The sequence below is a fragment of the Salvia miltiorrhiza genome, chromosome 1 (assembly GCF_028751815.1).
Source record: "Salvia miltiorrhiza cultivar Shanhuang (shh) chromosome 1, IMPLAD_Smil_shh, whole genome shotgun sequence".
Classification (NCBI taxonomy): Eukaryota; Viridiplantae; Streptophyta; class Magnoliopsida; order Lamiales; family Lamiaceae; genus Salvia; species Salvia miltiorrhiza.
In genome coordinates, this window is record NC_080387.1 from 69,856,386 (window position 1) to 69,871,528 (window position 15,143).

At 41.1% G+C, this 15,143-nt stretch overlaps 2 protein-coding genes across 2 annotated transcripts in view; one reads left to right on the plus strand and one right to left on the minus strand.

The window, feature by feature from the left end:
* The first annotated feature begins 552 nt into the window (after positions 1 to 552).
* On the plus strand, positions 553 to 1,073 carry LOC131005566 (auxin-responsive protein SAUR20-like). The gene has a single exon (XM_057932575.1). The coding sequence runs from the start codon at positions 690 to 692 to the stop codon at positions 954 to 956; it is 267 nt and encodes an 88-aa protein (XP_057788558.1). The 5' UTR covers positions 553 to 689; the 3' UTR covers positions 957 to 1,073.
* Positions 1,074 to 2,254: 1,181 nt separating this feature from the next.
* Positions 2,255 to 15,143, minus strand: part of LOC131005561 (putative F-box protein At1g49610) — a 42,033-nt gene continuing 29,144 nt past the window's right edge. The window contains exon 3 of the mRNA XM_057932569.1: positions 2,255 to 3,027. Within this exon, the coding sequence (XP_057788552.1) occupies positions 2,548 to 3,027 (480 nt within the window). The 3' untranslated portion in view covers positions 2,255 to 2,547. The remainder of the gene's footprint in view (positions 3,028 to 15,143) is intronic.

Consider the following 15,143-nt stretch of genomic DNA (forward strand, 5'->3'; position numbering starts at 1 on the left):
TTATAAGAAAATTTGAATAATGAGAATTTTGAAAAAATGGAGATGATGGGATTTGAATCCTATATATCATTCTCAATAAGTCGAATGCTCTGCTCTGCCAATTGAGCTACATCACTGAATTTATTACTGGTTATAATAATTATAACTAAAGAGAATTCATTTTCTACTATTTCTAATTAAATTTTAGTATTTTAGGATTTATAGTTGCAGAAACATAATCACATGAGCTGTTGTGGACCACGTTAATGATATGTTACAAACAGCAAAACCAAATGGATTGTTAGAGTCTGCTATAAAATTATGTATACAAATTTTCATTGATCTAAATTTTAATTTCATGTAGGGCATTTGAGGGCCATGTAGTAGGGACTAATGTTTTTTACTCCCTCAAAATTTTCAATTTCTTGCTTCAAATCTTATATACTCCACATTAAATGATAGACAAATCCATGTGATTTCTCATGTGCTTGTGTTTTTCCAAGTTTCATAGCCACCACACATCCATTTTGTGCTTATTGCTAATCAAACTTGCTTGTGCACCTCTCTATATATACAACATATTTCCAAGCCACAATCATCAACACATTTTCAAAAATTCTAATATAGCTTTTCACTTTTGATTTCTGTCACAGGAAACCTGCTGAAAAGTATTCGTTTTACTTCAAAAAAAGACTCTTATTTATACAAGAATGGCCATTCGTCAAATTCTGAGAAGATCTTTATCAAGCGAAAGAAGGTCGGCTGAAGTTCCAAAAGGGCATGTTGCCGTGTATGTTGGGGAGGATGAAAAGAAGCGTTTTGTGATTCCAGTATCATACTTGAACCATCCCTCGTTTCAAGAATTGTTATTTCAATCTGAAGAAGAATTCGGATTCAACCACCCTATGGGAGGCCTCACCATCCCTTGCAGTGAGGACTTATTTGTAGATTTCATCTCTGGCTTCAGCAAAAGATGATGATGTTTAGTAGGATCAAATATTTTGTAGATTAGAAGATAATGTATTCAGTGAAACTAAATTATGGTACATGAATGAACATACATGGCAAATTCTTAGCCACTTTTTGATGCAAAAGTATGGTGTTGAACTGTCATCAATATGCACACACACAAGCACTTCTTCACGTTCATCAGCATATAAACCTTCAGCTACTTTGATCAGCTGATTGCTCTAATATTGACTAAGCTTTAAACACTAAGATAAAGTGTGTAGATTTTCTAAGTACAAACGAGCTAGCTTAACCACCACATTTCGTACAAGTTACAAGTTGACATGTTCTCGAACTAAGGGTGTTTGGCTGAGCTTATAAGCTCTTTAAAACAGCTTATAAGTTATTTAGGAGCTTAGAAGCTCCTTCAAAGTGTTTGGCAAAAAGGAACTTATAAGCTCTAAAAATAAGGTCTAAGAGTTTTATAAACTTCCCAAAAAATAAGTTCTTTTACCCCAACTTATTTTCTCATTATCTTATAAACAACACTCATTTTATAAAAATAATTCAACTATAATTTTTTTTATTTTTATTATATACTATCATTCTAATTTTATTTTTCTTCGATTTTCTCTAACAAAAAATTTCTCACTTCTCTCTTTAGCTTATAAGCTAAATTACCCAAACACTTTGACAACTTATAAGCTACTAATAAACTACATTTTATAAGCTCTTGAAACATCTTATAAGCTCTAAGAGACAAGAGCTTATAAGCTCTTTATGGACTGATTAAGTGAAAAACTATTTTCAGTTTTTATCCATTTAACACCAAGAAGAACATCAACTTACCAAGATCGTTCATACCAAATTTAGAAGAAGAAAAAAAGCATTTTTTTTTCTAGTATCACAATGAGATTTGTGTCTAGTATGAGCAGAAAATTTGATGCTACCCATGATGCAAGGGCAAGATTAGGTAAATAATCATATTTGGTACTCCCTCCATCCCAAATGAAATGTCTTTTTTCTTTTCGGCACATGATTTGTTTATTTTCGGCACGGTTATTTAGGAAAATATTAATTATATTATTAAGTGGTATAGTGTAGAGTTGAAAATGTGATGTGGGTCCCAAGAATTCTACTTTTTAAGGATAATTTTTCCATAAAAGGAAACAAGACATTTGAAGTGGGACAACCCAAAAAGGAAAACAACATTTCATTTGGGACGGAGGGAGTATGATAATGTACAATATTACATTTTTCATTATTTTTCTTTTTCTAGTTTTACAAACTTATATCTGAATTTGACATTGGGAAGTAAAGCAAGATAAACATGAACATAGGTTTTATCACCAGTTTCATTCATAGCAACAAGAAGTTAACAAGTCATGTGCTATACAGATCAAAACATCATCAACTTAACCCAAAAGTGTCACATTGTACTACTGCTTGAATAAGCAAATATGATCTCCCAAAATGAAACAAAGTTAACAAACTAGGAAAGAAAAACTGAAACAGGATAGGTAGTTGAACAAAGAAGGGAGCATCAACCTACCAAGCTCGGAGCATAACTACGTCATTGCAAAACATTTTAAGAAAGTATACGACGAAAGATACGTCCCTTCAAACAAAACCATCCCTGGAATCATAGAAAATCAATTCTGCAGTCGGGGAGGATTTTGGCATTCCCAGCAGTTTCTTCGATACCAAAAATAGAAAATCAGACGGACGTGAAGATTTGATTTTTCTTACTCGGAATACCATCTTTTCTAGCTTGCTCGCGTATTTCAACAGAAACTCTAGAAAAGGGAACACGTTGTCGCCATCAACCCAAGTAACCTCAATTGTCTTCAACTGCAGCACAAAAGACTTAGGAAGCTTTGCTTCAAACTTGAGGTAGCTCTTGTCATCAAAGCTGAGTGACTCTCTGCCATCATGGTAATGGTCCTTTTGTTTAGGTTGAAGGACTAGCTTCTTTAATTGAGGAAAAATCTCAAGTAGACTGACTAATATTTCATAGTCGTTGAAACGATATCCGAGCTGCACGGACTTAACATTTGGAAAAGATGAATTCAAACATCTACTTCTCATAGATTCAAGCACCTGGTGCAACAATAAGTTTCATAATAAGAGGAAGAGCTTATAGAAGCAAAGATCAAGAAAGAAAAAGGCAAGCATTGATGCTAGGGGATGCAATTAGGGATGGCAATGGATCCTGGACCTGGTCCAGATCCGTACGGATCTGGATCTCAATTTTTTGGATCCGCGGATCTGGATCCGGATCTGGATCTCATTTTCTAAAACGGATCTAGATCTGGATCTTGACATTTGAGATCCGGATCCGACCCAGATCCGACCCGTGGATCCAATTTAATTCAAAATATATTATTTATTTTTTATATTTATTTTATTTATAATATTAGGTATATTAAAAATTAAAACAAAAAATAGAATAACTTTGAAAACCTAATTTCTAATTCATCTCCCTTTCCCCTCTCGGTTCTTCAACTTCTCACTCCTGCGCCGCCTCACTCCCATCTTCCATCGGCCATCTCCTTCATCGGCCATCTCCCTCTCGGTCTCAGTCACGCCGCCTCACCTCCATCGCCGGTCGCCTTCTCCACTTCTCTCGCCCGCCCGCCGCCGGAGAAATAGGGAACAGCAGCAGCAGTGCAGCACACTTCATCCGCTGTCACGACCGCTCTTGCTAAGGATAGCAAATTCGGGGAAACCGCGACTAAGGGAGGAGATTTAGGAGCGGGATTTAGAAAGGGGCATATTCGGTTTCTTGATGACTTGACTTGTATAAGGAAATCAATCGAAATATCTAGATATCAACGAAGGAAGGGACCGTACATAATAATATCCCAAAACGGGATACTCAATGGGTTTTAGTACATTATTAAATAATACATATTGTTTGACAAATGACATAATATCTTAACGTAATCAGTGTTCGCAGCGGAATAATAATAATTTGAGTATATGTATGAAGACATATACTCTACTCTGAGGTACTCATCCTAGATTGACAGAAGCTCCGCTTGCACACTACATCCTCGATCACAGCTCAACCTGCACATTTATAAATACATACAGGGCTAAGTACAAGAGTACTTAGTGGACACTTGCCGAAATTTACATACATGCATAATATTTTATTGTCAAGCCTTTCAACAATAGTAATATACGAGGGTTTTCCTTTAAAGACTCGTATTTACCAAACATAATATCATTTCTTTCATCAATAACCCGCGCAGGCATTTTAATATCATTAATCACCATATCAGTAACTCGTGCCGAGAGGGAGGCCTCCCTCTACGGACACTATGATCGGCCAACCCGCTAGATGACTCACGATCACAAGGTGTACACTAATTCCGAAGGGATTTGCGGTCCCATCCAGAATCCGAATTCGATTAACATCAGATAGGCAATTAATAATAAAACATAAAGCATTTAGGCATTGACAATATCATTTAAATTCATAAGCATAAAGTCTTAACAATTCTAATATATAATTTTAGTTTATACGTAGAAAGCCCACCTGAATAGCAGACTCACGGTTTAGCTCTAACTCTGGTGCTTGACCTTTAATCCGAGAAAATAAAATAAGATTCTAATTCTCGAAAAATCTCAATAAATGAGGATGCGTGAAATGATTATGCATGACTCATATTCCTTTAATTAAATTATGAGATGCTAATCCTATTTAAGGAATTAAATCTCGTCTTATGAGGTCGGATTATTAATCTTTAATAATCTACTCATCTTAAAATAATCTAATTCACTTACTAATTAATAATTAGTAAGTCTTAAAATTTTCTCTAATTAAACTTAATAGAATAATTATGAAGACCCAATTAAAATAAAATAATCAAGGCCCAAAAGGAATTTAATTCGAGCCCAAAAGAACAAATTCGAAGCCCAGTGCATTAATAAAATTAGGCCCAACATCAATTAAATTCTAGAGCCCAACAAATGAGGCCCAAGATAATAAAATCATGAAGCCCAATAAGTGAGCCCATCATCACCCTTAAAATAATTAGTAAATTTTAATATTAATCTTATCTCGTCAAAACCTTAGACTCAAAACATTACCACATAACTATCATTTAGGTTCGAAACTATTTATTCGAACATCAACATGCGCATTAATCATAACTCGTTCTATTTATGTCATCAAGTCAAATATTCCGTCATTTAAAAACAAAACCTATAATATTACATAGATAAATTATATCATCATAGATCATGCTTTCTCATACATAAAACAATTTAATCCTTTTCAAATAATCCATATTAATAAGTCGTTTGAAAAGAATTAATTTAAATGAGAGTTTAACTCAAAATATTTTATTTTATAATCCCTTTATAATTACTTGAAATAAAGAACTCCATTTAAATAATTAATTTAAAGGTCAATATATAATTAAATTAATCAAGCTCAATTTAAATTAATAATTAAGAGCTCAAATAATTTAAATAGATATAAGCCCAAATTAATTAGATAAATTAAGTCTATCATGTTTTTCTTTGAATAAGGCCCAAACAATTAAATTAAAATAGGCCCAAATAAGAAAGCCCAAAATTTTCGGCCCAAACCCGGCTCAAACCCGGCCCAAACCCGGCTGAAACCCGGCCCAAACCCGGCTGAAACCCGGCCCAAACCCGGCTCCCTTTTCTAACCTAAATATACACACACAAACACCTCCCAACACACACACAAGCTGCGCCTCTTCTTTCTCACTCTCTCTCTCTCGCTTAACAGCCGCTCGGCTCTCTCTCTCTCAATCAAGAAAGAACGCTGCAACATCTCTCTTTCTCTCGCTCGATTCCGGCCATCTCCTCCCCGCGTCCTGGCCGTTCCGGTCGCCAGCGAGGCCGCCGCGTGGAGCTGCTGCCGCTGACTGCTCGTGGAGCACCAAGGCGAGCTTCTCGCCTGAAACCGCCGACTGCTGCTGTTCACGGAGTCGCGCCGACCGCTGCTGTTCATGGAGTCGGGGCCTGGAGTTGCAGAGCTCCGAAATCCGGCGAATCAGCCTCTATCGCGCCGAGGTCCGGCGCCTCCTTCTCTCTTCCTCAATCTTGCTCTAATCTCTCCTAAATCAAACGCTCCCTTCGGTTCTCTCTCGATCTGTATCCAGCCGAAGAATCCACGCCGCTGCAACTGGATTCCGGCGAGCGTCGCGTCGCCTAACGCCGCCGAGTCAGCCGTCTGGAACTGCTGCTGCTCGCCCGGAGTCCGCTGTCGCCGCCTGGAGCTGCTGCTGTTCGCCCGGAGTCGCCGCTGGCTGGCCTGCGATCGACGGCCAGCAGCTCGCTGGAGGAGCGCCGCCGTCAGCCGCTGCCGTTGGCAGCAAGAATTCGGCAGTCGCCTCTCCTGGTGCCGCCGTCGCCATGGACAGCAGGGCTTCGACTTTCCACCGTATCTTCCCTCTCATTTTATCACTCGGTAGGTTCGTATATTAGAATTAATTTTCAGAAAACTCAACTTTGTATAAAGACTTGATTTTGGAATGAAAACTTGGTTTTCTGTATTCTTATTTTCCTAGTGGTGAAAGAGTGCAGTCTGTTCTTGCTTTGCATAAGAGTTATTGGTGTTTGCAATATAAAGAGTGTAACTTTGCTAAGTTCATTATGCCTACAATGGTTTTCTATCATTGTGAAACTGATCATGCTTTGGTATGAATGCTTTACTGGAATGGATATTTGAGATAGAATCAATACCTTGAATGTTTGTGTTGGTTGTTGAATGAACTGAGATAATCTGACAGTTTGGCAGAGTAATGAATAAACGATCTCTCTCTCACTTCTTCAAGTGTTAAGGTGTTACTGGAATGGCTTGAGGATACTTGGCAGAGCACCGAATGAAGAGCAGTGCAGTGTGGAATGGGAATGAAATGAAGATTAATAGCTGCTGAAATCTGAAACCACATGAAGGTGTTCGGGTGTGAAAATTTTACAAATATGATGCTGGAGCTGGAGTCAAAGAAGAATATTACATAGGCGTGGAGCTGGAGTCAAAAAATGTCCAGAATAGATGGCTGAGCATGCGCTTAAGGGATAGCTGCAGATTTCTTTCACACACATACACTATTCCCTTTTTTTTTAAGTGTTGGTAGATAGATAGAAAAATAGGGGTTTGTAAAGTGAAGTATAAACAGAAGCAATAATTCTTGTCTTGGAATTTCTATATCTGTAATATTGTATTGCATTTTTTTTTAAATAAAATCCAACTACCGGGTTTTGTTAATATAGCGTGTTTATGAAACTACTCGATATCTGCTTCCTTTCTTAGCTAGAATAAATTCTAAATTAAATTCGTAGATTTAATTCTTCATAAACCGGAATAAATCACGACTCAAGAAATAATAATAGAAAAATAATTCTATTGTGATTAATAAATAACATGACTTAACTAAGTCAGTTATGAATCTGAAATAAATAATTATTGGCTTACTCAATAATTCTCATCGCGGTTTTATTTACGCGAAGCTACTGACTTGGTAATAAAATAATAATCCTGCTTAATTAGAATATAATCCAGTGTCATAAGTTGAATTTAAATAATAAATAATTACTGGGTTTAAATATAATAAAAGAGCGGGTTGTTACATACTACCCCTCTTAACAAAAATTTCGTCCCGAAATTTGCATACCTATGTGAAAAGTTCTGGGTATTTTTCTTTCATCTGGTCCTCAAGTTCCCACGTTGCTTCTTCCGGTCCATGGTGTCTCCACAGTATTTTGACTGACGCGATCGATTTATTCCTCAACTCTTGCACCTTTCGGTCCAAAATGGCTTCAGGTTTTTCTTCGTACGTCAAGTCTGGGTTAAGAATCATTTCATCTTGGTGAATCACGTGTTTGGGGTCAAACACGTACCGTCTCAGCTGTGACACGTGGAACACATTGTGGACGTTTCCAAAGCTAGGTGGCAGTGCCAACCTATACGCTACGGGACCTATTCTTTCTAGGATCTCATAAGGTCCTACAAAACGGGGTCTCAACTTACCCTTAACACCGAATCTAATGATCCCTTTCGAGGGTGATATTTTAAGGAAAACCTTGTCTCCAATCTGAAATTGTAGTTCAGTTCGTCGGGTATCAGCATAAGACTTCTGTCTGTCCTGAGCTTCTTTAATTCTTGCTCTAATCTGGCGGATGGTCTCGATCATCTCGCTTACTGCATCTGGCCCAAGGATTTTTCTTTCACCCACTTCATCCCAATAAAGTGGTGACCTACACTTCCTTCCATACAGCGCCTCATAAGGTGCCATATCAATGGTTGCCTGGTAACTATTGTTGTAGGCGAATTCGATCAATGGCAGCACTGATTCCCAACTTCCTCCTCGGTCTAGCACCACTGTCCTCAACATATCTTCAAGGGTCTGAATTGTCCTTTCTGATTGTCCATCTGTTTGAGGGTGAAAGGCGGTGCTAAAGTTTAATCTCGTTCCCAACTCTTTCTGTAAACTGATCCAAAATCTAGAAGTAAATTTTGAATCTCTATCTGAAGTAATGGATATTGGTATTCCATGTAGCCGTACAATCTCACGAATGTACAGTTGGGCTAGTTTCTCCGATCCATGGGTAATTGGAATCGGTATAAAATGAGCGCTCTTTGTGAGACGGTCTACTATTACCCAAATAGATGTGTTGCCCCTATTTGTCTTGGGTAGACCCGTCACGAAATCCATCGCTATGTGCTCCCACTTCCATTCTGGAATTTCCAATGGCTGTAATTTCCCATATGGTCGTTGATGTAAAGCTTTCACTTGCTGGCATGCAAGGCAACGCTCTACAAACGAGGCTATATCTCGTTTCATCCCGTCCCACCAAAACTTCTGTTTTAGATCTTGGTACATTTTGGTACTTCCGGGATGAGCGGTATAGGGCGTGTCATGAGCTTCACTCATGATCTCGTTTCTCAGTTCCTCGTTATAGGGAACACACAATCTTCCTTCAAAAAGAACTGCGTTATCCGTTGCCTCTTGGTAGCCTCCTGGCGTGCCTGTTCGGATCTTGAGACGAACTTTTTCCAAGCTCTCATCCGCTCTCTGGGCACTGACGATCCTTTCTCTGAGGTCTGGGACAGCTACTAGAGTTGCAATAATTGCTCTTGTCGTTGCCGGTGGCTGAACCACTTCTATCTTCAATTTGTCAAAATCCCTTACAAGCGTGTCCTCTTGAGTGAGAAGAAGTCCTAACTCGGATTGAGTTTTACGACTTAAAGCATCAGCTACTACATTAGCTTTTCCCGGGTGGTAGTTGATACCGCAGTCGTAATCCTTTACGAGTTCGAGCCATCTCCTCTGTCTCATATTCAAGTCTTTCTGCTCGAAAAAATACTTAAGGCTTTTGTGATCAGTGAAGATTTCACATCTAACTCCGTATAGATGGTGTCTCCAAATTTTCAAAGCATGCACAATTGCTGCCAGTTCCAGATCATGAGTAGGGTAGTTCAATTCATGTGGCCTTGGTTGTCGCGAGGCGTAGGCAATGACCTTTCCTTCTTGCATCAACACACAACCTAGCCCATTTTTGGACGCGTCCGTGAAGATCACGTATTCTTTATCGGCTGCTGGAACTGCTAGCACTGGTGCAGTTGTCAATTTCTTCTTCAGCTCTTGAAAGCTGGCTTCACACTCTTCGTTCCACTTATACTTGATTCCTTTGCGAAGTAATTGCGTCATTGGTCTCGCTATTTTAGAGAATCCTTCGATGAATCTCCGGTAGTATCCTGCCAAACCTAAGAAACTTCGAATTTCATTAGGTGTGGTTGGTGATTTCCACTCGCGCACTGCTTGCACCTTGGCGGGGTCCACCTTGATTCCATCTGCTGATACGATGTGCCCTAGAAACATTACTTCTTTCAACCAAAATTCACACTTGCTGAATTTGGCGAACAACTTCTCCGTCTTTAATGTCTCCAGGATGATTCTTAAATGATTTTCATGTTCTTGGTCATTCTTAGAATAGATGAGGATATCATCTATAAATACTAAGACAAATTTGTCTAAGTATGGATGGAAAACTCGATTCATGAGGTCCATGAATACTGCCGGTGCATTGGTTAGACCAAATGGCATGACAACGAATTCATAGTGACCATATCTTGTGCGGAAAGCGGTCTTAGATATATCCTCTGGTCTGATCTTCAGTTGATGATACCCAGACCTTAAATCTATTTTTGAGAATACACTGGCTCCTTTGAGTTGATCGAACAAATCATCTATCCTTGGGAGAGGGTATTTGTTTTTAAGCGTCAGTTTGTTCAACTCTCGATAATCAATGCACATCCTCATGGTTCCATCTTTCTTCTTGACAAAGAGTACAGGCGCTCCCCAAGGCGAGACACTGGGTCTGATGAAACCCAAGTCCAAGAGTTCCTGTAGTTGCACCTTTAATTCTTGTAGTTCCTTTGGGGCCATCCTGTACGGTGCCTTTGATACTGGGGCAGATCCAGGTTCTAGATCAATGGTGAAATCTAGTTGTCTGTCTGGAGGTAGTCCCGGCAATATTTCAGGAAAAACTTCTGGAAAGTCTCGTACTATTGCCACATCTTCCACCCTCTTGTCTTCACTAGCTTCCCCGTTTAGGTAGACGAGATAAGCTGTGCTTCCTTCCTTCATCATCTCTTTTCTGGCTTGTAATGCGGATATCACTGGTACTCTTTTCTTCATACCGATGCCGTGAAATTCCGTCGGTTCCTTTCCAGGTGGTCGAAGAGAAATTTTTCGTTTACTACAAAGGATGGTGGCGTGATTCTCAGCTAGCCAGTCCATTCCTAAGATCATATCTACGTCCCACATGAGCAGAATATTAAGATTGTTCGCTACCATCTTAAGTTCTCCTATTTCAAATTCTACATTCGAGCAAACATGTGTGGTGGTAGATCTTTCTCCTGAGGGTGTAGTGATTCTTAAGGCACACTTAGCTCGTTCTGATTCGATTTCTACGGTATCTACGCAAGGGGCAGATATAAAAGAATGCGAGGCACCAGTATCGAACAGAATCATTATGGAAAAACCTTTAAGCTTGCCCATACCTGCCAGGTTTCCCTGGTTTTTCTCGGGCTGGTTTTGGGTGAGAGCAAAGGCTCTCGCCTGCTGCGGCAATGGTTGCTGCCGCCTCTGTTGCTGTTGGCGCTGTTGGTGCTTGTGTTGGTATTGCTGCTGGTATGGCTGTTGTTGGCGGGGCTGGTATTGGTATTGCTGCTGGTATGGCTGTTGTTGGCGGGGCTGGTGTTGCCCTTGAACTGCTTGCAGGGGCTGGGCATAAGTGGCTCTGATTGCCGCGCCCTGCTGTTTGTTGGGGCATTGTGAGGAGTAGTGGCCCTTCTGGCCACACGTGTAACAACTGTCAGTTCCAGCCTTACAGACACCACGATGTGGTTTGTGGCATTTTGGACAAAGGGGAACTTCATTTTGTCTTTGGCTGCCTCCAGCCGGGGCAGGACCCTGTTGCTTCCCTTGTCCTTGTTGCTGATATTGTCCCAACGGCGCATTTCCTTGCCATGGCCTCTTGTTAGTCTGGTTTTCATTTCCTCTATGGTCGTTCCAGTTGCGCTTCCCTTTAAAGTTCTGAGGGCGTGCAGGTGGGTTGGCTGGCGCTGAGGTCTGTGGCGGAGCCAACCTTTCTACTGGCATCGCAACTTCGATGTCCAGTGCCCTGTTCAAAGACTCAGTGTATGAGAGTCCACCATGACTAGCTAGAGTCATCCGAATCTCGTGCCTCAGACCGGCACAAAATTTCTCCGCCATTTTCTCATCAGTATCCACCTGTTGCGGAGCATAACGCGATAGATCGCAGAACTCTCTGTCATACTCTGTCACCGTCTTCTTCCCTTGTTTCAGGCTATAGAACTCAGCCTCCTTCTTCTTTCTGTAGCTTTTGGGAATATACTTATCATATAATCCCGTCTTAAAGTCTTCCCAAGTGTATGCTGCCCATTGTTCGGGAGTCAGAGTCTTTCGACGGGCTTCCCACCAAAAGTCAGCCGATCCGGCTAGTTGGAAAGACATACACGAGAGTCGCTCCTCTTCTGTGCAGTGTAGGAAAGTGAAGATACGCTCCAAGGCGCGTATCCAAGCTTCGGCCTCGGCTGGGTCGCCTGTCCCAGTGAATGTGGGCGGATTCTGTCGAAGAAACAGTTCTTCAGTCCTTCTAGCAGGGGGTGGAGGGGGTGGGGTAGGTTCCCTGTCGTTTCGCCGCCCTTCAGGTATTTCATCGCGATTTCCATCATTGTTAACGTTTCTCCTAGGGGGGCGACCTCGTTTAGGCGGCATTCTGCAAATTACAAACACCCTTTTTAATACATTTTATACAGGAATCTCTAAGGCAATTAATAAAGAACTGTTTGTTAAATTTAACTTATCATAACTCCAAAACTAAGATATTAACAGGAACCGTTGCATGTACAAGTCACATTATTCAAAGTTACTATATTCTTAACTGGCTCGTGAAGAATAAAACCCGTAGAGAAACATAAAACATACACAAGATCGTCGCAGAAAGCCCATGCTAGGGTCATATATAGATATATCATGAAAAAAATTGCCTAATCGAGGGCTTTTACATCGTCAACCAAAACGTAAGTAAAGTCGATCCGAGTACTCCCTATGGTGTACCGGTTTACTAGCTAAGCAACCTCGCAAGGGTACTTAATCATGGAACGTCCTAGAGACCAACGTTTTCGTACTAATGCTAGCTAGAGACAACATAAATAAAATCATAGTCATAGGTTACAAAAATATCGGAATGAATCATCGTTTCCGGAAAACATCAACAAGCTTAAAAATTATCAAATCCGCGAACCCTGAGTCGCGGTACGGCTGCTCCTTGGTGACGCCAGGGGGTCCTCTTCTGGATCCTCCTCGGGGTCTTCCTCCTCATCCTCCTCGGGGTCCTTCTCCTCATCCTCGCCCGGCTCCCAGCTGGGCAACGGAGTCTCTCCCTGGCCCTCGCCTGTCTCCTGCATGATCTGGGCTGAGCGGAAGATATCGTCCACAATCTCACGGATCGGATCGTCTCTGGTGCTGATCCTGGCCGTGGCACGAGGCTTGATCGGAGCTGGAGTTGGCACGGGCTCGGGACGAGTAATTCTCATCGTACCATACTGTGCTGTATCGTCATCCTCCTGCATAGGGTATTTGCCCTTATCTAGAAACTCCCTCATGTTGGCCATGACCCTGTCGACATCTGCCATGGCAGCCTCAAACCTTGCGTCTATCGTAGATATCAGTGGTGGTGGAGTAGCAGTAGCTCGGATCGCTGAGTCAGGAGGCGATGGGAAATCCCTACGAGCCCGTGGACGAGAAGGGCCTGCCTCGTCATCGTGCCTACCACGGCGCCCTAGAACTGAGGCTCGTGGTGGAGGAATCTCGGGGCAAGGCCATCGGAGACTTCAGGGGCAGTAGCGGGTGTCTCCGCTTGGCAAAGGCGTCCCCACTTGTACGTAGTCTCCCGGAAGGATGTAGGGCCCTAGAGGGGCGCGGCCCCACAAAGTGAAACAGGATCTGAAGCTCCGCAATAAAGCTAGGGAAGTCTCCCATGAGGTCGTGGTAATCTTCTCGGCGAAAGATGTAGTGGGCAGAGAATCTGCCTAGCCCATCCCTGCCACTCGGAAGGTAATAGTAAGATCAACCTCTGGATACCGTCATACCCTGATACTCCATGTGCACTCGCCTCGACCCAGTGTCTGTGAAAACCTGCGAGGAACTGTCCGAGGTTATCCCCGTGACATGGAGCATAGGTGCGGTAGGACCGCTCGACCTCCTCTGGACTAGCCCATGGGGGCAGTGGTCGTCGTCGGGTGAAAACAGTCCTCGCCATCTAACAAAGGAAGTTCTATCGTCAAAAGTAGCACACGACACGTAACTTAAGGCGATAAGGTTCTAAATATCTAAAATCGGGAAAACAAGTTCGGTTCAATAACCATAACGTGCAAAAACACCTCATCATCTAAATCTAGCATTTACACAAGCCATACAGGTTCTTAATACTTAATCACAGATTACCTAATTCGACTATCATATAGTTCTAGTGTCGTTGTTTTACCGAACTTAGGGCTTGTTATGTGATGATGATATTTTCTTAAATCTAGCAACGAGCACTAAAAGTTTCAACAAAATAAGTTCAAAAGGCCAAGCTAATTCGAGATCTCATCGTAGAAAAACACTCGAATATTTAAGCTATGCCCATGCCATCAACGTACTATTGGCGTTCGTTACGCTGCTCAATCTTCATGCTCGTGGTTTCATCATGCGACCCCTTCGTGTGATTCTTCTTTCTCTATTTCGACCAGTCATTGTTGATGTCATCATAACATGAAGAAAAGTTAAGGCATCTTCCTAAGTTCTCTTCTATGTTCCGTCGTGATGAGTGAGCATATATAACTTAACAGTTCTAAGTTCTTGTGATTCATACAATAGTCATACTTATTCATGCTTCATACATTTCAAGAAATTAACTTAATTAAAACTTGAAAGTACTTACCATAACCTCCGTTGAGCGTGACGAGATGTAGTGCCAAGCTTTTGTCAACTAGTTCAAAGTGTATTTACTTACTTAATCTAGACTCAACTTAGAAGGAATGAGTAGTACTCAGAGCAAAAGAAATGCTCTGATACCATTCTGTCACGACCGCACTTACTAAGGATAGCAAATTCGGGGAAATCGCGACTAGGGAAGGGGAATTAGGAGCGGGATTAGAAAAGGGGCATGTTTAGCTTCTTGATGACTCGACTTGTATAAGGAAAACAATTGAAATTAACTAGAATTCAACGAAGGTCACAAGGAAACGTACATAATATTATCCAAAAGAGGTACTCAACGAGTTTGAGTACATTATTAAATAATACATATTGTTTTGACAAGATATCATAATGTCTTTAGCAAAATCAGTGTTCGCAGCGGAATAATAATTTGAGTATATGTATGAAGACATATACTCTACTCTGAAGTACTCATCCTAGATTGACAGAAGCTCCGCTTGCACACTACATCCTCGATCACAGCTCAACCTGCACATTTATAAATACATGCAGGGCTAAGTACAAAAGTACTTAGTGGACACTTGCCGAAATTTACATACATGCATAATATTTTATTGTCAAGCCTTTCAACAGTAGTAATATACGAGGGTTTTCCTTTAAAGACTCGTATTTACCAAACATAATATCATTTCTTTCATCAATAACCCGCGCAGGTAT

What these genes read in the sequence shown, in the direction of transcription:
- LOC131005566 (XM_057932575.1), top strand. Translation starts at nt 690, where the DNA reads ATGGCCATTCGTCAAATTCTGAGAAGATCTTTATCAAGCGAAAGAAGG.